Here is a 21,448-nt window from a genome sequence, read left to right on the forward strand (position 1 = left end):
CCGACCTCATGAGGTCGGTATTTTATATTAATTTATTTTTACTATTTAATTTTACCGACATACGAAAGTTGGTTATAATTTTTTTTGTTTTTTATTTTACACAAAACCTATTGAGAAAAAATAAAATATTGTTATTTATTTATTTGTTTAATATCGACATCAAGAGGTCGGTTTTTATTGTAATTCATTTTTTTCGGGAAAAATTCCGACCTCCAGAGGTCGGAATTTGGTTTTCCCGCTTTCCGCAAACCGACCTCCGGATGTTGCTTTTAAAAGTAATTAGATGAAATAAAAATACCGGCCTCCGGATGTCGCTTTAATTAATAGTAATTAGATGAAATAAAAATACCGACCTCATGAGGTCAGTATTTTAATTACATACTACCAACATTCGGAAGTCGGTATTATAAAATATTTAATTGAGAAAAAATTTCGACCTCCTGAGGTCGGAATTTTTAATAAATTACAATAAAAACCGACCTCTTGATGTCGGTATTATTTTCCCAATTAAATATAAAAAATACCGACCTCATGAGGTCGGTATTTTTATTGTAATTCATTTTTTTCGGGAAAAATTCCGACCTCCAGAGGTCGGAATTTGGTTTTCCTTCTTTATTTTGCATAAAAACCGACTACTTGTAAATACCGACCTCCATTTGAGGTCGGAAATTTTTAGGTCGGTATTCACTATTTTTTTAGTAGTGTGAGTTCACTTTGGATGACCCTCCCTATTGCATTGGCGGAAGGGCCTTTACCTCATTGTCCATATCCACTCGGTGCTAAGCATTATCTCTCAAATTATACATAATTAAGTCTTGAATTGCATTTACATGTGTGAAGGAATTCTCTATCCCTTATTCAATACAACCCATCAAAATAGCTCATAGATTCATTAAAGGAGAGAATGTACTTTCAACCTTAGAATCAACATTAGTGTGTGAGTAGGACTTTCACATTACATTCATAGTGTTTTCATGAGAAATAGACTTTCAATCAACACAAGACATCATCATCATCCTAGACTATTTATGCATCCTTAAGTATAAGGGTAAGAGAAGATCAATACTTTCAACAATACCATACTTTACACATTAGTTGTAGGAGATTTACTTTCTAAGTGAATCAATAGGTTATACACAACTTTTATCAGCATGTACAAGCCCTAGCAATTTACCCCTTTTTCAAGGTCATGAACCATGTCTCACAATTACACCTAAAGATACTACAATAGGCATGAGTAAAACAAGATTCAATAACTAAATTCACATAGAAACAATTCATAGTAAACATCTTGCATCAATACACCCATCACAATACTTGAAATTGGGGTCATGGGGTGTTCATGGGTTCAAGGGGAATTTACAATGAAAATCACCATTAAAAATCAAATCATCCATAATATAATGCAATTAAAATAATAAAATCATTTTTAAGAAGAACTCATGGTTGGAATAGAAACCCTAGTTTTTTGAACAATATACAAATTTCGAAATCAAGAGTTGAAGGGCTTCATGGTGAAAAGTGTTCAATGAATCAAGATCCCCATACCTTAATTGATGTTTTGCCACAAAATTGGAGTGAGAAGCTTGGAGCTTGAACCCTAATCTTGAGCTTCTTCTTTGTTCTTCAATGGAGTTTAGAGAGAGAATATTTTGAGAGGGAAGTGAGTTTTGATTTTGAGTTGTGAGTTGTAAGGGTTAAAAGACTATTTTTAATACTTAAAAATACTTTAATATACTTAATATAACTAATAATAACCATTTTTACCGTTAAACAAATTAATTAGTAATTTACTAACCTACTCCCACATGACCGACTTACGGCAGTCCACTCAAGCACCATCCACGAGTCCCCGTCCATGGGGCGTGGTCTAAACCACAGACCGTACTGGTCACTCATGGTTTGGGTCAGAGAGGGGTGGCTCGAGGTGTTGGTGAAGAGGCTAAGTCTCAACTCACAAGGCCCTTCCACGGGGAGTGAGTTGGTCCACGGACTGTACTGCACGTCCGTGGAATGGGGCTGGGACATGGAGTTTTGGGGACCCTTTTGAGGAGGCTAAGGTTGGACTCACGACTCCCATCTATGGGGCGTGAGTCAGTCCACGCCTCGTGGTCCTCTTTTCATGAATGAGGCTGTTTTGGACAGCTTTTTGGACCCTCCCTTGGGTCCTCCTCCTGGACCCTTGGGGAGTCCTAGAGGGGTCGTGCCTTAACGTTTAGGCACTAGAACCCTAATACTAAGTTAGGAAAATTATTTTAGGACCTTAACCTTACGTTTACACTTCATTAGGCTACTAGACTACACGTTAGGCTCTAGCTTTGGTCATTAGATATACGGGGTGTTACATTATCTCCCCCTTGGGAACATTCGTCCCCGAATGATGACCAAGACACCAAACTAAGTTAGAAACTCTAGAATAGCAGCCCATCATGCATGAAACATAAAAAAATAAAAAAATAAAAAGAGAAAAAATCACAATGCACTATTCACCATATGCAATATTCAAAAGGAGGAAACTTCAACTCCAATTCACAACATAGTCAAAACAATACAAGAAAGTAGGAACTAAATCTACTAACTCAATATGAATGTAACTCACCAATTCACATAAGCATGGGAGGAACTAACTTCTCCATATCAAGCAAGCTCATTGTAGCAATATGGAGCTAATGTGCTATCTCATCAACATAACAATAAGCATGTTCATCAATTTACCTCATGAAGTCAAAAATGCAATCATCATACTAAAATGCAAATCAACATGAGGAAACATAGACATCATGAACTCTCAATATATGCTAAAACATGAATTCTCACAAGAACATGCACAATAAAGGGAAATCAGGGATATCATACAACATACATGACTCCCTAAACACTAGACTTAAGAGGAACTATTTACCTCAAGCTTGAATAGGAGTGGAAGGAAAAAAGTGAGGATAAAGGGACTTCTCGTCGGCCTCGGCCTCCCATGTAGCACCCTCAACTAAGTGATTCCCCCATAGAACCTTAATGGAAGCTACTTCCTTATTTCTCAACTTTTTCACTTGTTGGTCCAAAATCTCAATTGGGACCTCTTCATAAGAAAAGGTTCTCGTCAACTCCTAAACCCTATAAAGGAAGGATGGAAACCGGATCGCCAATACATTTTTTTAGCATGGAGACATGAAACACTGGGTGAACCGGAGCCAACTCATTTGTCAAGTCCACCCCATAAGCAACTTTCCCAATACGCTTCAAGATTTGGTATTGCCACACATACCGAGGAATAAGTTTCCCCTTCTTGCCAAACCTCAGCATGCCTTTCATAGGTGAGATTTTCAAGTAGACCCATTCACCAACCTCAAATTCAAGATCCTTTCTTCTATGGTCGGCATAGGACTTTTGCCGACTTTGGGCCGTCTTTAACCTCTCTCTAAAGAGTCAAACTTTTTCAATGGCATCATTGACTAGTTCGAGACCAATTAGAGAAAACTTACCTACCTCAAACCCCCTAACCGAAGATCTACACCTTCTTCCATATAGTGCTTCAAATGGAGCCATGTCAATGCTAGAGTGGTAACTATTGTTGTAGGAAAATTCTATCAAAGGAAGGTAATCGTCCCAATTACCCTTGAAATCAATCACACTCGCCCTCAACATGTCCTCTAAGGTTTGAATGGTCCGTTCCCCTTGACCATCCGTTTAAGGGTGGAAGGCGGTACTAAGTTTAACATTGGTGCCAAGTCCTTGTTGAAATGTTTTCCAAAAAATGTGAGGTAAATTGAGTACCTCTATCCGATATGATAGACAAAGGAACCCCATACAACCTCACCACCTCCTTGATGTACAACTTAGCATAGTCTTCTGCCGATAAGGTAATCTTGATGGAAAGGAAATGGGTTGATTTCATCATCCTATCAACAATGACCCAAATAGAATCATGTTACCTTTGAGTACGAGGCAACCCCACAAAAAAATCCATATTCACCTCCTCCCACTTCCAAGTGGGAATTTTTATATCTTGGAGCAAACCTCCCGATTTCATGTGTTCGACCTTGACTTGTTGAATATTTGGGCACTTGGACACAAAACCCGCTATATCCTTCTTCATTCCATTCCACCAATAGACTTGGTACATCTTGGTAGCTCCCGGATGAATAGAATATCGCAAACCATGAGCCTCTTCCAAAATTTTCTCCCTGAAACCATCAACATCCGGAACACAACCTACCTTGGTACCTAAGCACCCCATCTCCCCCTTGGGAGAAAACCTTAATGGACTTGTTAAGAATCGATTCTTTCAATTCCATCAAAATAGGATCAAGATATTGCTTATACTTTACATCAGCCACAAATGACAATTTAGAACTATGATGAACCATGAATCCACCCCTGGTGGAATCCATATGTTGGACACCTATGAAAGTCAAGAGGGCGAGAGTGAATTAAAATTTCCTTCAGTCAACTTCCTGTAATGGTCAGTCGACTCACCTGCACATTAGTAGAATAGATAAACAGTAATAAATATTGTAGTAAGTAAATAACACAAATAGTTTTATACCAGTTCGGAACACCGATATGGTGCCTAGTCCAATCCCCTTGGGTTTCAAGGATTTCCTTTAGAGCTTGTTAAGAACTTAGGTGTTGCAGAATGTTACAATTGAGAGCCATGTCTGATATGCAAGTCAGATCATCTTCTTAGACACAACCTCTACTTGTATAACCTACACACAAATCTTTCTTTCTCTTTTCTTTTCAATTGTTCACTCAAGTGTGTACAAAGTTTATGAAAAATAAAAGAAGATTACAAAATAAGTTCAAGTGAAGTGCGTACTTCACATCTAAGTCTGAGGGTGGTATATATATGAATAGACTTGTGCTCTTGTAAGGAAAACCCAAGGGTGTTATGTTTCAATCAAGGATTTGAGGAATCCCTTGATTGAGGCGATTTGCTTATCCTTGTCCATATTAGATATGTGCATGGTAAATCACATTTCTTCCTTCTTGACTGATATGGCTCAATTATGTGCTTGGCTGGAAGATTTATCTTGACTCTTGGCTTGATCTGATTTCCTTCCTTCTCTTGGTGACTTGGCTCTAGTCTTGGCTTGATTTATAATTTCTTGATCTCGTCCTATCAATCAAGATTAGCTTGATTGAGCTGCTACCAGTTATAGGCCATCTGTTATTGATTCTCAATCCCTTTGATTATGCCTTTCCTTTATGTAATATTTGTAAGGATCATAATATATCTCTTTCCATGTTGGATCAGAATATATCTCTTGCCATGTTGGTGTTGTTTTGCTTGGATCATTTCCTTATTGGATTTCGTTGCCTACGAGAATTGTGAATTATTATTAAGTGTCATTTATTGGAATTTACTAACTCTAAGGAGCTAATAACCTAGACGGGCCAACCTATGCACATCACGAACCAATTCATTCTTCTCATCTGCTACATGAGCCACACTACTCATGGACATTCTACTTAAGGCATCCACAACTACATTGGCTTTGCTGGGGTGGTAAAAGACGCTCATGTCATAATCCTTTAAAAGTTCTAACCACCTTCTTTGTCAGAGATTCAAATCTTTTTTGCTAAACACATATTGAAGGCTCTTGTGGTCGGTAAACACATCTACATGCACCTCATAGAGATAGTGTCTCCATATTTTCAAAGAAAACACCATCGCCGCTAGTTCGAGATTATGAGTTGGATAATTATTTTCATGTACCTTGAGTTATCTTGAAGCATAGGCAATCACTTTACCCCGTTGCATGAGGACACATCCCAAACCTACTCGCGTCACAATATACCACAAACCCATCGGGACCCTCTGGTAAGGTCAATATCGGAGCGGAGGTAAGCCTATCTTTTAATTCTTGGAAGCTTTTCTCACGAGCCTCCGACCACATAAATTTTGCTTTATTTTGAGTTAAGGCCGTTAATGGAGAGACAATAGAAGAGAAACCCTCAACAAACCTCCTATAGTAACCGGCCAAACCCAAAAAGCTTCTAATATTGGTAAGAGGTAGAGGTCTAGGCCAACTCTTGACCGCATCCATCTTCTTAGGGTCAACCTCTATACCCATGCCCGACATAATATGACCAAGGAAAGAAACTGGCCTTAGCCAAAACTCGCACTTGCTAAACTTAGCATATAATTGGTGCTCTTTAAGGACTTGCAACACTGTCCTCAAATATTTCATATGATCACCCTTACTCCTTGAATAGATCGAAATGCCGTCAATAAAAACAATCACAAATTAATCAAGATATTGCCTAAATACCTTATTCATTAGATCCATGAATGCCACTGGGGCATTTGTTAGACCAAAGGACATGACTAAGAATTCATAGTGACCATATCTCATTCGGAAGGCCGTCTTAGGAATGTCAACCTCCCTTACCTTAAGTTGGTGGTAGCCCGACCTTAAGTCAATCTTCAAAAAGTAACTCGCCCTTTGGAGTTGGTCAAACAAATCCATCTTTCTTTTTTACAAATAATACTGGAGCACCCCACGGAGATAAGCCTGGTTGAATAAAATCCTTGTCTAGCAAATCCTTGAGTTGTGCCTTCAATTTTTTTAATTCGGTCGGAGGCATCCGATAAGGGGGAATCGATATGGGTTGAGTATCCAGCAAAAAATCAATACCAAAGTCTATTTCCCATTCAGGAGGAATTTTGGGCAAGTCATCGAGAAAGACCGATGAGTCCACAAATTGGACTCATTTAGGGCAATGTTTTAATAAAATTACTGTCCTCAAATGCATATTTTGTCTCAATATCTGATGAAAACCCTTAAGTTTCAGGTATTAGGAGTTTGAGGGAAAGCATGGACACTACTTAGCAAAAAGGAACAAAAGCAGCTGAAAGAACAAAGAAATGAAGATCTGAGAATCGCCGAACCCGTTCGGTGAGTCGCCAAAAGATCTTATCCTCCCCTTTTGTTCCAGTGTGTTGAGCCCTAAAAGAAAGGATCAAATCGGTGGTGAAAATGAGCAGTCGGCGTGTCACTAAGCAGTTCCGTGAAGCAGTACTATGTCGCCTAATGATCCAAAACACGACGATGTTAAAGGCTAATGCAAGACGGTGATGAACTAGACCAAAGGGCGGATCGTCGAATTGATCAGTGATTTCGACTAACTTTACCGAGTGATCCTTCGCAACACAAGGTTTCAACTCCAAGATTTTGGACTTGGGTCTTGTGGATTCTTCACTCTTTGCTTGTTTTAAGACTTAAATCGTCATACCCATTTGAATGCAAACTTATATTGGTATAAATTTCTATCTCTTTTACATGTCTAGCTAAAACCCCAATTCTTGGGGTGTGATTTTATGATATGGATTAGATTATCTGTTGGGTCTTGCTTGTTAATGATTTATTTGTTGTTTAGATGTGATTTCGTTTAGTAGTTGTGGTGGAACTTAATGAAATTGTAGTTGCAAATACGATTTCACCTTTGTGTTTTCGACTTGCTCGAGAGAGAGGTCGTAAAACTAAGACTACTAAATTGATGGCCGGTAGGATTGGGTCGACATGAGGTTTAGCTCGAGAGAGTGAACCCTAGCTCTTCTCCCATACACTTAGCTCTAGAGAGTAAGTGGGATAAGGCAAAGGATGTTCTTCATGCGGTACGGTGTTCGAGAGAAACCGAGTTGATTCGGGGTAAGTTGCTCGAGAGAGAAGTTACTCCCACTATAGTCTAACCTAGTCACAAATATTCAACGGATTTGTTATCAAAATCATGTACCCAATAGTTTAGTTTATCCCATATTCCTATCACATCCCAAGAATTCCCTTTCCTTGATTAGTACTCCTTAATTTTTGTTGTTTTTGCTTACTTGTTACAAACCCCCATTGATAACTCACGCTTGCGTCATCCTTAGACTTAACATGCTTATATTCAATAATGTTATTTGCTATGACTAATTAGAACTTAATTTTATTCTTCTATTAATCTCAAAACCACTCCCTTGGGACTCAACCCCAACCCTCGGTTGGGTTACTTTACTATTGTACGATTGTAGACACTTGCATTGGAAGTTGTGTCTTGATTAAGCAAGCATCAAATTGGCGCCGCTGCCGAGGAGTGGTGTTACATGAAATTTTTTGGTTAAGACAAATTTTGCTTTCGATAGTCGTAGTTTACTAACTTTGTTTTTAGTTTTGTTTTGCTTTGAAGTTGTTGATGTAGGCAGATACCCTGAGCATGGCCGAGGGAAATGATAGCAACTCGGTTGAGACAAGTCAAGAAGTCGAGAGGGAATTCAAGTTAACCGCAATGGTAACTCAGTTGAACGACCAAAATATCAGAGGTGGAAAACCAGTGCAAGAGGTAAGGGAGGTACATACCCCCTCATGAGCGGAAACAGTCTAGAGACAAGGAGAACAATCGTGTCGAGGACACACTCCAAATCATTCTCCAAAAAATCACCGAACAAGACCGAATGTTGGAAGAGATGAAGGAGAATATTGAAGTGTTGAATCAAATGATTGGCGCCCATTCTAGATCAATCCAGCTGATTAGGACAGTCAAGAGTTATGCAGTGTCTCCCCTTCACTCAAATGAACCATTGGGGTTACCTAGTAATAGTAGGACCAATCCAACCAATGGAGAGTGAGTAAGGACTCACATCGTTCCACGACATTAACTAAGGCGCTTCTTGAGAGGCAACCTAAGGTTTAAATGCTTTTGTTTTCTTTTATAAATAATGGTGTGTTAGTGGTGCAGCTTTAAATGCGGAAAGTGTTCGGAGAATGCATATTTGCGAATAAAATGGTCAGTTGGTGAATCACCAAAATGGTCGGCGTGCCCGATTTGACCCGCCGTTTGACTCCACACAAGACTAACTTGGAGTCAATAAAACTCGATGAGGCCTGGAGAAATTTGGCGACTCGCCGACTTGTTCGGCATTCACGATGAAGACCGCCATTTGGACCCTCACTTTGACTAAAGGTCCTGTAAAACTCGGTGAGCCTCAGTTTGTCGCCGAGTGGATCGGCGAGTGCGACTAATGTCGCCGAACGGGCACGAACTGGATGGTTTATAATGGCTAAGACTTTCAGAATTTGAAATCCTTCACTTTCCCTCGCTTTAATCTTCACAAACTCACACCAAGGTAGTATTCTCAATATTTTTCTATTCCATTAGTATTTTATTTGTTGATGTGTGCTTGGAACAAGGATTTCTTTGTCGCCTAGCTTTTCAATCGCGTTTTAATCGGCATATAAGGTTGGTTTCCGAATCCTGAGTTTACATTGGAAAATTGTGTACTCACTTGCAATGATTGTACCGTATTGTTGTGTGTTGGGCCTCTGATAGAGTTAGAATGCTTAAATGCCAATTTTAATTTGAAAATATTGCCCGTATTGTTTTGATCGTCAAATGCCCGTAATTAAATGAATGAAATTGTATTGGGTTGTGGTTGCGTGTTGTTTAGATTGATTGGGTGAAGTTTGAGTAGCCCATATTTGTACTAAATGATGAAAACTGCTCAATGATAGAGTGGGTAACACCACTCTTAAGAGCAAATATTGTCAAAGGACCAAATTTGGCAAAACCGGGAAAACTCTAAGTATCCCGGGGTGATGGGTAGTACGGGTCTTGTTTGAATTCCATTAGTGCATGCTTTGATTTTTTTTCTGGGGTTGCAAGGTTGAATTCGAGAAGGTGGATTGAAAATGGGCATGTTGGGCCGTTCGGCGAGCTGGGTCGAGCTCGCCGAATTACTTGGTGTTTTGCCTAATGTATTCATCTCGCTTTTAATTTCGTGTTAAATTTGTAGTTTGAGTCTGTAACTATCGGCGAGAAGCCTGAGGTCACCGAAAGCACTGGGTGACTCGCCGAAAGTACTCTTGATCTCTCTTTATTTGCACCTCTGAAACCCTTGTTGCACTGTAACTTTCGGCAGACAAACCTTTGCTCACCGAAAGTAGTTAGCGATTCAACGAAGGGCCTTCCTCTCGCTGACTTGCCATAAATTTTTAAGCCAATCCCTTCGCCGACAAATTGGACTCATTTAGGGCTATGTTTTGAAAGAGTTAGTGTCCTCAAATGCATATTTTGTCTCAATATCTTATGAAAACCCTTAGGTTTTAGGTATTTGGAGTTTGAGGGAAAGCATGGACACTACTTAGCAAAAACGAACAAAAGCAGCTGAAAGAACAAAGAAATGAAGCTCTGAGAATCGCCGAACCCGTTCGGTGAGTCGCCAAAAGGTCTTATCCTTGCCTTTTGTTCCAGTGTGTTGAGCCCCGAAAGAAAAGATCATATTGGGGGTGAAAAGGAGCAGTCAGCAAGTCGCCGAGCAGTTCTGTGAAGCAGTACTATGTCGCCTAATGATCCAAAACATGATGATGTTGAAGGCTAACGCAAGACGGCTATGAACTAGACCAAAGGACGGATCACCAAGTTGATCAGCGATTTCGACTAACTTCGTCGAGCGATCCTTCACAGAACAGATTATTGAAAACCATAAATACTCGTTAAGAATTATTATTCTAAGATCGACTTTCTAGTTTTGAATAGTAATTTTTCAGACTTTGCTTCTATTTTTGAGTTCTAAGTTTGGATAGGGTTTTGAAGAACTTGAAGGTTCAAAGGGTTTCAACTCTAAGATTTTGGACTTGGGTCTTGTGGATCCTTCACTCTTTGCATGCTTTGAGACTTAAATCTTCATACCCATTTGAATGCAAACTTATATTGGTATAAATTTCTATCTCTTTTATATGTCTAGCTAAAACCCCAATTCTTGGGGTGTGATTTTGTGAATATGGGTTAGATTATCTGTTGGGTCTTGCTTGTTGATGATTTATTTGTTGTTTAGATGTGATTTCGTTTAGTAGTTGTGGTGGAACTTAATGAAATTATAGTTGCAAATACGATTTCACCTTTGTGTTTTCGGCTTGCTCAAGAGATAGGTCGTAAACCTAAGACTACTAAATTGATGGCTGGTGGGATTGGGTCGACATGAGGTTCAGCACGAGAGAGTGAACCCTAGTACTTCTCCCATACACTTAGCTTGAGAGAGTGAGTGGGCAAAGGCAGAGGTTGTTCTTCATGCGTTAACTTGGTGTTCGTGAGAAACCGAGTTGATTGGGGTAAGTTGCTCGAGAGAGAATTTACCCCCACTATAGTCTAGCCTAGTCACAAATATTCAATGGATTTGTTATCAAAAGCATGTACCCAATAGTTTAGTTTATCCCATATTTCTATCACATCCTAAGAATCCCCTCCTCCTTGATTAGTACTCCTTATATTTTTGTTTTTTTTGCTTACTTGTTACAAACCCCCATTGATAACTGACGGTTGCGTCACCCCTTACACTTAACATGTTTATATTCGATAATGTTTTTAGCTATGACTAATTAGAACTTAATTTTATTTTTCTATTAATTCTCAAAACCACTCCCTTGGGACTTGACCCCAACCCTTGGTTTGGTTACTTTACTATTTTACGATTATAGACACTTGCATTGGAAGTTGTGTCTTGATTACGCAAACATCAAAGACTTTCGAAAACTCCTTCACTACGAGGACCGACTCTAAAGGAGGAGTCTCGGACTCAATGTCCTTAACTCTTACCATACCATATGATAGATACAACCCTTAGAAATCATTTTATAAGCCTTTAGACGTGAAATGAATTGACCTCTAGGGATTTAATTTCCCCTCTTCCATTCTAAAATGGGCTCATTTAGAAATTGAAACTTCACTACCCAAGTTCTACAGTCAATGGAAGCAAACCAAGCATAAAGTCAATCCATCCCCAAGATGACATCAAAGTCCAACATATCTAATTTTATCAAATCAACCAAAGTGACCCTATGATATAAAGAGATAGGACATCTCCTATACATTCTTTTAGCTAAAACCGAATCACCTACCGGGGTAGACACTGAAAAAGGTTCTTTTAACTCTTCGGGAGGTACTTCAAATTTCATTGCCACAAAAGGAGTAACAAAAGATAAAGTGGCACCGGGGTCTAATAATGCATAAACACTAATTGAAAATACTTGCAACATACCGGTAGCAACATCCGGAGACCCCTCTTGATCACTTCTAGATTGGAGAGCATAGAAGTGATTCTTCTTGGAAGTGGCATTAGAACCACTTAGTGTAGCTTGGTTACCCTCTTTTCCCTTAGCCGCACGAGTTGGACAATCCTTCAATTGATGTCCACTTTTGCCACATCCATAGCACACACCCATTCTGGCAAGACATTTCACTTCATGTTTCTTACCACACTTGGCACATGTAGGTCTCTCTATGGAAGGTCCACCCCTGTTGCCTCCTTGAGGCTTAGGGTTAGACACCCTATCTTTGTTGGGTCTTGGTGTATTAGAGGAACTTTGATTGGAAAACCTCCTCTTAAACCTTGGTCCACTTTGACCCTCAAACTTACCCTTAGAAGAATTTCCATCGTCGGGCCTTGGCCTCTTCACCTCTCTATTCTTCTTCCTAAGCCTTGATTCCTCAACTTATTGAGCATAAACCATCAACCTTGAGATATCCATGTTGTCATGGAGAATTGCCGCACGACACTCTTTTTCAATAGCATCGGACACACCGGTGACAAAGCGACTTATTTCATCTCTTGGGTTAGAAACCAAAGAGGGGGCATACGTGGACAACTTAGTGAATTTCAAGGAGTATTCTTGGACACTCATTCCCCCTTGACGGAGGTTGATGAACTTCTCCAACTTAGCTTCCCTCTTCTCACGGGGAAAGAATCTATCGAGAAACGTCTTCTTTAACACTTCCCAACTTATGGGACCCACTCTTATAGCCCTACTATCCTTCTATTGAGTAAACCATACTTGGGCCATATCTTTCAATTTATACCCCGCTAGTTCAGCTTTCTCAATAGAAGTCACTCCCACGGCATCTACTATCTTGTAGACCTCTTCCAAAAACTCTTGTGGGTTTTCATTCATCTTGGAACCCAAGAAAATAAGAGGTTTCATCTTAGTAAAGTCTCTTAACCTTGAAGTCATGGTGCTTGCATTAGGATTAGCACGGGGACCAACTTTTCTATTTGCATGAGCCGTCTTCGCTTGAGCTTGAGTTGTTACAGCTTGTGCTTGCACCGTCATGACTTGAGTCAATGTTTGGAGAGCTGCCCTTATCTCCACATTAGTCATGGCTCTTTCATCATTAGGAACTTGAGGAACTTGAGGCCCTTGAGGATCTTGAGGACCTTGGGAGAAACTCCCTCATCATTCACCATCTCTTCTACCATTCTTCTTAAGTTCGACCTTCTTGTATTCATTTTCCTATAATCACAAGAGAAGGGTTAGAAGAAAGGACTTTCATAGAGTAAGAACTCTAAGAATGACTAAAGGGTATGAAATAACGGAATGTTCCTAATCATCTAGCCTCTTATTCATAAGTCTGGCGCGTTTCACATTCATGAACAAGACTCTAATAGATATGGTGCATGAGACGTCAACCTAAATATTATTCCCAAAACCTTATGCTCTGATACCACGTTTGTCACATCCAGGGGTATCCCCTAGACGTAACATGGTGTACTTGACCTCGAAGGGGTCTCATACAAGTCTCTAGCATCATCATTACATAAGACATTGAAATAATGCGTAAACTTAAAATTTTACAATCGAAGTCCAACTTCACTTTTTATAAAAGAAAATAATAGGAAATCTAGACTATGTCTCATACCACCATCTAAAACATAGGAATACAAAGTTTGGGACTTATCCCTTATATATCAATAAAAGTCTCAACATGAGAGGTATAATAGAAACTAAGAAATAGTAAATCCCGTCCTCGAACTTGAAGACTCACCAAAACTTGGAGATAAGCAATCCAAGTCTTCTTCAAAAGGAGAGTGAAAGACATCTAGCCAGAACCTACACTTATTAAGATGTATAAGGAAGAATAAGTTAGCACATAATATGTACTAAGTATGGAAACATGCATAAAATCCTTAAATATGATAAAAAGGACATTTTTGTTTGAAAGGTATGCCTTTGCCAAGTTTAGAAACCAACATGCATTTACAATATACAACACAAGCCATAATCATATTTACACTCATTGCATGGTAATATAAACACCTTAGCAACCCCTAAGGAACAATTGTGCAATGTATGGTTGGCATCCCATAATACCAACCCTACTAAGTGTCCCCTTGAAGCTCCCTTGGCCATACATATAATCTTTATACCTCATTATAATCATTAGTCACCAATAAGGAAACAATCATGAACATAACTTTGAATACAAGGAAAGTCATTCATAACAACTAACCATTCTAGACACATGTATGTAATTGTATCTCATCACAATATAAAGAAACATCCCACAACATCCTACAAAGTCCACTTGTGCAATGTGGAAGTGAAGTCTCATACCCCCACTCCTACTAAGTCAACCCACCAAGAAGTCATAGTATAGTCCATGTTTCATTCCTTATCATTCATATAGGGAATAATAGCATAACCGACATAGACCATGTGAGCTACATGATATCCGGTGTCGTGTAACCCAACACCGAAAGAAGGTGTCCTACTTGCCTAAGATAGGACTAAGTGTACTAGCGTCTAGGTTGATCCACTAGCTAAGTCCTATGTTGGCACATAATTATAGGATCGGGAGATTGCTTCTAGAAACCTGCTTATTGCATTAGCGGAGGGGCTTCCATCTCCTGAGTTCACTTTGGATGACCCTCCATATTGCATTGGTGGAAGGGCCTTTACCTCATTGTCTATATCCACTCTGTGCTAAGCATTATCTTCCAAATTATACATAATTAAGTCTTCAATTACATTTACATGTGTGAAGGAATGCTCTATCCCTCATTCAATACAATCCATCAAAATAGCTCATATATTCATTAAAGGCGAGAATGTACTTTCAACCTTAGAATCAACATTAGTGTGTGAGTAAGACTTTCACATTACATTCATAATGTTTTCATGAGAATTAGACTTTCAATCAACACAATACATCATCATCATCCTAGACTATTTATGCATCCTTTAGTATAAGGGTAAGAGAAGATCAATACTTTCAACAATACCATACTTTACACATTAGTTGTAGAAGATTTAATTTCTAAGTGAATCAACAGGTTATACACAACTTTTATCAGCATGTACAAACCCTAGCAATTTACCCCTTTTTCAAGGTCATGAACCATGTCTCACAATTACACCTAAAGATACTACAATATGCATGAATAAAACAAGATTCAATAACTAAATTCACTTAGAAACAATTCATAGTAATCATATTGCATCAATACACCCATCACAATACTTGAAATTGGGGTCATGGGGATGTTCATGGGTTCAAGGGGAATTTACAATGAAAATCACCATTAAACATCAAATCATCCATAATATAATGCAATTAAAATAATAAAATCATTTTTAAGAAGAACCCATGATTAGAATAGAAACCCTAGTTTTTTGAACAATATACAAATTTCGAAATCAAGAGTTGAAGGGCTACATGGAGAAAAGTGTTCCATGAATCAAGATCCCCATACCTTAATTGATGTTTTCCCACGAAATTAGAGTGAAAAGCTTGGAGATTGAACCCTAATCTTGAGCTTCTTCTTTGTTCTTCAATGGAGTTTAGAGAGATAATATTTTGAGAGGGAAGTGGGTTTTGATTTTGAGTTGTGAGTTGTGAGGGGTTAAAAGACTATTTTTAATACTTAAAAATACTTTAATATACTTAATATAAATAATAATAACTGTTTTTAAACTTAAAAAAATTAATTAGTAATTTATTAACCTACCCCCACATGGTCGACTTAGGGCAGCCCACTCAAGCCCCATCCACAAGTCCTCGTCCACGAAGCGTGGTCTGAACCACGAACCGTGCTGGTCACTCATAGTTTGGGTCAGATAGGGGTGGCTTGAGGTATTGGTGAGGAGACTAAGTCTCAACTCACGAGGCCTTCCACGGGGAGTGAGTTGGTCCACAAACCGTACTACACTTCCGTGGAATAGGGTTAGGATATGGAATTTTGGGGACCCTTTTGAGGATGCTAAGGCTGGACTCACGATTCCCATCTACGAGGCGTGAGTCAGTCCATGCCACGTGGTCTTCCTTTCATGAATGAGGTTGTTTTGGACAGCTTTTCTGACCCTCCATTGGGTCTTCCTCATGGACCCTTAGGGAGTCCTAGGGAGGTCGTGCCTTAACGTTTAAGCACTAGAACCCTAATACTAAGTTAGGAAAATTATTTTAGGACCTTAACCTTATGTTTACATTTCATTAGGCTACTAGACTACACGTTAGGCCCTAGCTTAGGTCATTAGATATACGGGGTTGTTACAACTCATTAAGATGTTTTTAGCATAAGCTAGTGGATCCACTAAGTTAAGTAGTTCTATATGACGGCAAAGTATAGGACAGTTCTGGCAGCGTGGGCAAGACGTTGTATCACCACTTAGGTCGCATAGTGGTGGTTGTCGGTTAGAGAATCTCCCACAGAAACTGTATTACTTTATTATATGAGTAAAGTTGAGTTTGTTATTGCATTTTTCTTAACGAACTAAGTTGTTTTCCATTGTTTTACAAGGTTTTTTTATATTGCATATGTTTATTACTATATATTGAGTTAAGTTATTCAGGAGTTGAGTAAAGCCAAGGTAAGTGTTTCTTTCAGATTCTTTTCAAGCTTAAGTTATGTTTAGCATTCCAACTCGCATACTCGTACATTTAATGTACTGATGCCAGTTGGCCTACATCTTATTATGATGCAGACGCAAGTAATCAGGATCAACATCTAGTGCCTCGTTGATCTAGTTATCACTCAGAGTCAGTTGGTGAGCCTCCTAGCTTTCTGAAGGATCCTTTTATTGCTTTCAGTATTATAGTTCATTAGGATGTCGGGATATTGTCCCGATGTCCATCTCAGTTGTTTAGAGGCTTCATAGACAGAGTTAGTTGATGTTAGTTCATGAGTCTTCACTTTTCCTTTTCAGTTAAGTTGAGACTTGAGTTGCCACTTTGGTAGTGAATGCTATTATAATACATTTTAAGTTATATTTTGAGTAGTTCAATTTACTTGTTTTAAAGGTATTTATCTTGAGTGAAGTCTTTCTCTGAGTAAGTAAGCTAGGCCAAGGGTTCTCTTGGGGCCAGCAATGGTTCTTGAGTGTCGGCCACATCTTTGGTGTAGGCTCGAGGCGTTACAAACTTGGTATCACAGCAAAGTTCAAGAGTCCTAGGGAGTCTATGAAGCCGTGTCTGTAGAGTCCTAGTTATTGGTGTGAAATGCACCACATCTATAATTATGAGGCTGTAACATTTAGGAAATTCCTTCACTTCTTTCATACTCATTTCGTGCGTTAAAGTTTTATCTCTAACAAGTTTCTTTCTAACTCGTGCTTCCGCGCGATTGTGAGTTGGACTATTTTGAGAGTGCTTTCATGAGGCGTTTCTTTCCATGTGACCCTAACAAAGAGATGGTTGCTGACATGAGGAGCAGGATGAGTTTATTCGTAGTTGGGTTGACTCGTCTATCAAGTAAGGAAAGTAAGGCAGCCATGCTAATAGTCTACATAGGCATAGCAAGGCTGATAATCCATGTGCAACAGGTTGAGAAGGACCAGTTGAATGATAGAAAAGAGTTTGAGAATAAGAGGGCAAAACCATCAGGAATGAATCCGGGCAGCAAGAGAGTAATGCAAACCGATCTTCTTTCCAACATAAGCAGAAAGGACCTGCTCCATCATCTGCTAGTGCACATGCACCAAGAAACAAATATGAGTAAAATAGTCAGAATTCTCAGAACTTTAGAGTTAGACCTGCACATTCGCAAGGTAGTAAGGCACAAAGGGTTATTAAGACTCCTACATGTACTAAGTATGGTAGGAGCCACTCAAGGGTGTGTCGTGATGGCTCCACTAGTCCCTTTAAGTGTGGCTAGAACGATCATTTTATGAGAGGGTGTCCTAATATCAGACAGAGTAATGGTAATGGGGGCAATAGAGCCCAGTCTTCTTCAGTTGCTCTACAAAATAGTGTTGCATCTAGATGAGCCACTTCAAGGGCAGGTGGAGAAAGAAACCGTCTTTATGCTATCATTAGTTGCCAAGAGCAAGAGGATTCACCAGATATTATCACTGGTATGATCTAAGGCTTCAATTTTGATGTTCTTCCTAAGCAGCTTCTTGAGCCTTCAGTGTTTCTACACCTGATGGTAAGTCATTCTAGCAGAAAGAGTCTATCGTGATTGTTCTGTTTCCATCAATCACGAGAGTACCATGGATGATTTACTTGAGTTAGACATGGTAGAGTTTGATGCCATTATAGGTATGGACTGGCTTCATGTCGATTATGCATCAATAGATTGTAAAACTCGAGTAGTCAAGTTCCAGTTTCCAGTGAACCAGTTATGGAGTTGAAGAGCAGTTCAGCAGTGCCTAAGGGTCGTTTTATTTTGTACCTTAAGGCGAGAAATTTAGTTTCCAAGGAGTGTGTCTATCACTTAGTCCGAGTTAACGACTCTATCGTTGAGATACCTCCTATTCAGTTAGTTTCAGTAGTAAGATAGTTTCCAGATGTCTTTCTTGATGATCTTCCCAAAGTCCCTCCTGAGAGAGAAATAGACTTCGGTACAGATACTATTCCTGATACTCATCTTATATCTTTTCTACCATATAGAATGGCACCAACAAAGTTGAAAGAGTTAAAAGAGCAGTTGAAAGAAATTTTAGAGAAAGGTTTCATTCGACCAAGTATCTCACTTGGGGCGATCCGATCCCATTTGTGAGAAAGAAAGATGGTTCCCTTAAGATGTGTATAGATTACCGTTAGTTGAACTAGGTTACCATCAAGAATAAGTAACCTCTTCCGAGAATTGATGATCTTTTCGATCAGCTTCAGGGTGCTTCGTGTTTCTCAAAGATAGACCTCAAATCAGGGTACCATCAGTTGAGGGTAAGGGAATGTGATATTCCAAAGACAACATTCAGGACCTGTTATGGTCATTATGAGTTTATGGTCATGTCCTTTAGTTTGACCAATATGCCTGCAGCATTCATGGACCTTATGAATAGAGTATTCAAGCTTTATTTAGATATGTTTGTTATCGTGTTCATTGATGACATACTAATCTATTCAAGGAATGAGGAAGATCATGCTAGCCATCTCAGAATAGTTCTTCAGACTTTGAAAGATAAAGAGTTATATGTCAAGTTCACTAAATGTGAGTTTTGGCTTGAGTCTGTGGCGTTCTTGGGCCACATAGTTTCCGGTGATGGAATTAGAGTTGATACTCAGAAGATAGAGGCGGTGCAAAAATGGCCTAGACCCACATCTCCAACTAATATTAGGAGTTTTTTGGGTTTGGCTGGCTATTATAAAAGGCTCGTCGAAGGGTTCTCGTCTATTTCATCTCCTTTGACCAAGTGACTCAGAAAACAGTTAAGTTTCAATGGTCTGAAGCTTGTGAGAAAAGCTTTCAGGAATTGAAGAAGAGGTTGACTAATGCCCCAATTTTGACCTTATTGGAAGGTACTCAAGGTTTTGTGGTGTATTGTGATGCATCTAGAGTTGGTTTAGGTTGTGTATTAATGCAGAATGGCAACGTTATAGCTTATGCCTCCATACTGTTGAAAGTTCATGAGAAGAATTACCCAAATTAACCCATGATCTAGAGTTGGTTGTCGTAGTATTTGCTTTAAAAATATAGCACCATTATCTTTATGGTGTTCATGTGGGTGTGTTCACCGATCACAACAAGTCTTCATAGTCAGAAAGAGCTTAATCTCAGATAGATAAGGTGGTTAGAATTACTCAAGGATTATGACAAGAGTATTCATTATCACCCAGGTAAGGCTAATGTTGTTGCTGATGCCTTGAGCAGGTTATCTATGGGTAGTACCTACCCATTTTGAGGAAGATAAGAAAGAGTTAGCAAAAGAGGTGCATAGACTTGCATGGCTAGGAGTTCGACTAATGGATCCCACACAAGGAGGAGGAGTGGTGATAAATGGGTCTGAACCTTCATTAGTGTCAGAAGTGAAAGAACAGCAAGACCAAGATCCTTTATTGCTTGAATTAAAGGCAAAGGTTCATAAGCAAAAAGTATTGGCTTTTGAACAAGGGGGGATGGTGTTTTGAGGTATCAAGGTAGATTGTGTGATTGATTTCAGGGATAATTGGGATGATCACCTATCTCTCATTGAGTTTGCTTACAATAATAGTTATCATGCTAGCATCCAAATGGCTCCATATGAGGTTTTTTATGGGAGAAGATGCAGATTTCTTATTGGATGGTATGAAGTTGGTGAAGCAGGGTTGATAGGAACACACTTAGTTCATCAAGTTATGACGAAAATGAAAGTCATTCAAGAGAGGTTGAACACGGCGTTGAGTCGTCAGAAATCCTACATTGATGTTTGGGTATATTTAAAAGTTTCACCCATGAAAGGTGTTATGAGATTTGGTAATAAGGTGAACCTTAGTCCCGATATATTGGCCCTTACAGAATATCGAAAATGGTAGGTAATGTAGCTTATGAGTTGGAACTACCACAAGAGTTAGCCGCGGTTCACCCAATGTTTCACATCTCTATGTTGAATAAGTGCATGGGCGATCCTTCATTGATCATACCAACTGAAGATATTGGGATCAAGGATAGTTATCTTATGAAGAGATTCCGGTTCAAATTCTAGATCGCCAAGTTCGCAAGTTGAGAAGAAAAGAAGAAGCATCAGTCAAAGTCCTTTGGAGGAACATATTTGTTGAAGAAGCTACTTGGGAAGCTGAGGAGGATATGAAGAAGAGATATTCACATCTCTTCGAATCCAGAGAAGTTTTGAATTAAGGTACTAATCCTTTTTTAGTATTTATTTTTAAGTTGGCATGTTGTTTTGCATTTGCTTGTGGGTGCTTGAACTGAATGTTGCATGTTACACCCTTAGCCTAGTAAGAGTAATCTCATTCGAGGACGAATGTTCCCAAGGGGGAGATATTGTAATATCTCACAATTTGAAATAACTAGGAAGACGCTAATAATTGGAAATAGTCATTTTTGGAAAGAATGAAAATCTGGAAATTTTGTTGAGTTAGAATTAGTTGAATTTTGGCCAACTTCAAACGGTCATAATTTCTAGCTCAGGGTGAGTTAGAAGTACTTCCAGATATGGTAGGAAAGCTCTTGGAATGATCTTTCCAACGCCGCTGAGTTTGCATGATTCCGAGTTCGTATGAGTGAGTTATACCCTTTGGAAATTGGGTTGTTGGAATAAGGAAAGTCTAATCCGAATTTTGAAAGGGTAGTTTGGTCTTTTCCCTGCCCAATTATTTTATTTCATTTTTGGTAATTAAGTTAGGGTCTAATCAGAATTAGATCAGTTTACGCTTTTACCAAAAGACACTAGTGCTTGGAGAAAAGAAAAAGAAGAGGAGAAAGGAGAAGAGAAGCAAGATTCGTCAAGATTGTCGAGTTTAGCTTGTGGATTTCGTCGGG

General features: G+C 39.1%; 2 protein-coding genes across 2 annotated transcripts in view; one reads left to right on the forward strand and one right to left on the reverse strand.

Moving 5' to 3' along the window:
• Positions 1–13,130, reverse strand: part of LOC125843042 (uncharacterized) — a 21,279-nt gene extending 8,149 nt beyond the window's left edge. The window contains exons 1-2 of the mRNA XM_049522288.1: positions 12,807–13,130; positions 12,014–12,461 (exon numbers count right to left, since the gene is read on the reverse strand). Coding sequence (XP_049378245.1) covers positions 12,014–12,461; positions 12,807–13,130 — 772 coding nt within the window. The remainder of the gene's footprint in view (positions 1–12,013; positions 12,462–12,806) is intronic.
• LOC125878495 (delta-aminolevulinic acid dehydratase, chloroplastic) overlaps positions 1–21,448 on the forward strand; it is a 385,024-nt gene that overhangs the window by 169,576 nt on the left and 194,000 nt on the right. The gene's annotated exons all lie outside the window — the stretch shown is intronic.

This window comes from Solanum stenotomum, chromosome 10, assembly GCF_019186545.1.
Source record: "Solanum stenotomum isolate F172 chromosome 10, ASM1918654v1, whole genome shotgun sequence".
In the NCBI taxonomy this organism is placed as follows: Eukaryota; Viridiplantae; Streptophyta; class Magnoliopsida; order Solanales; family Solanaceae; genus Solanum; species Solanum stenotomum.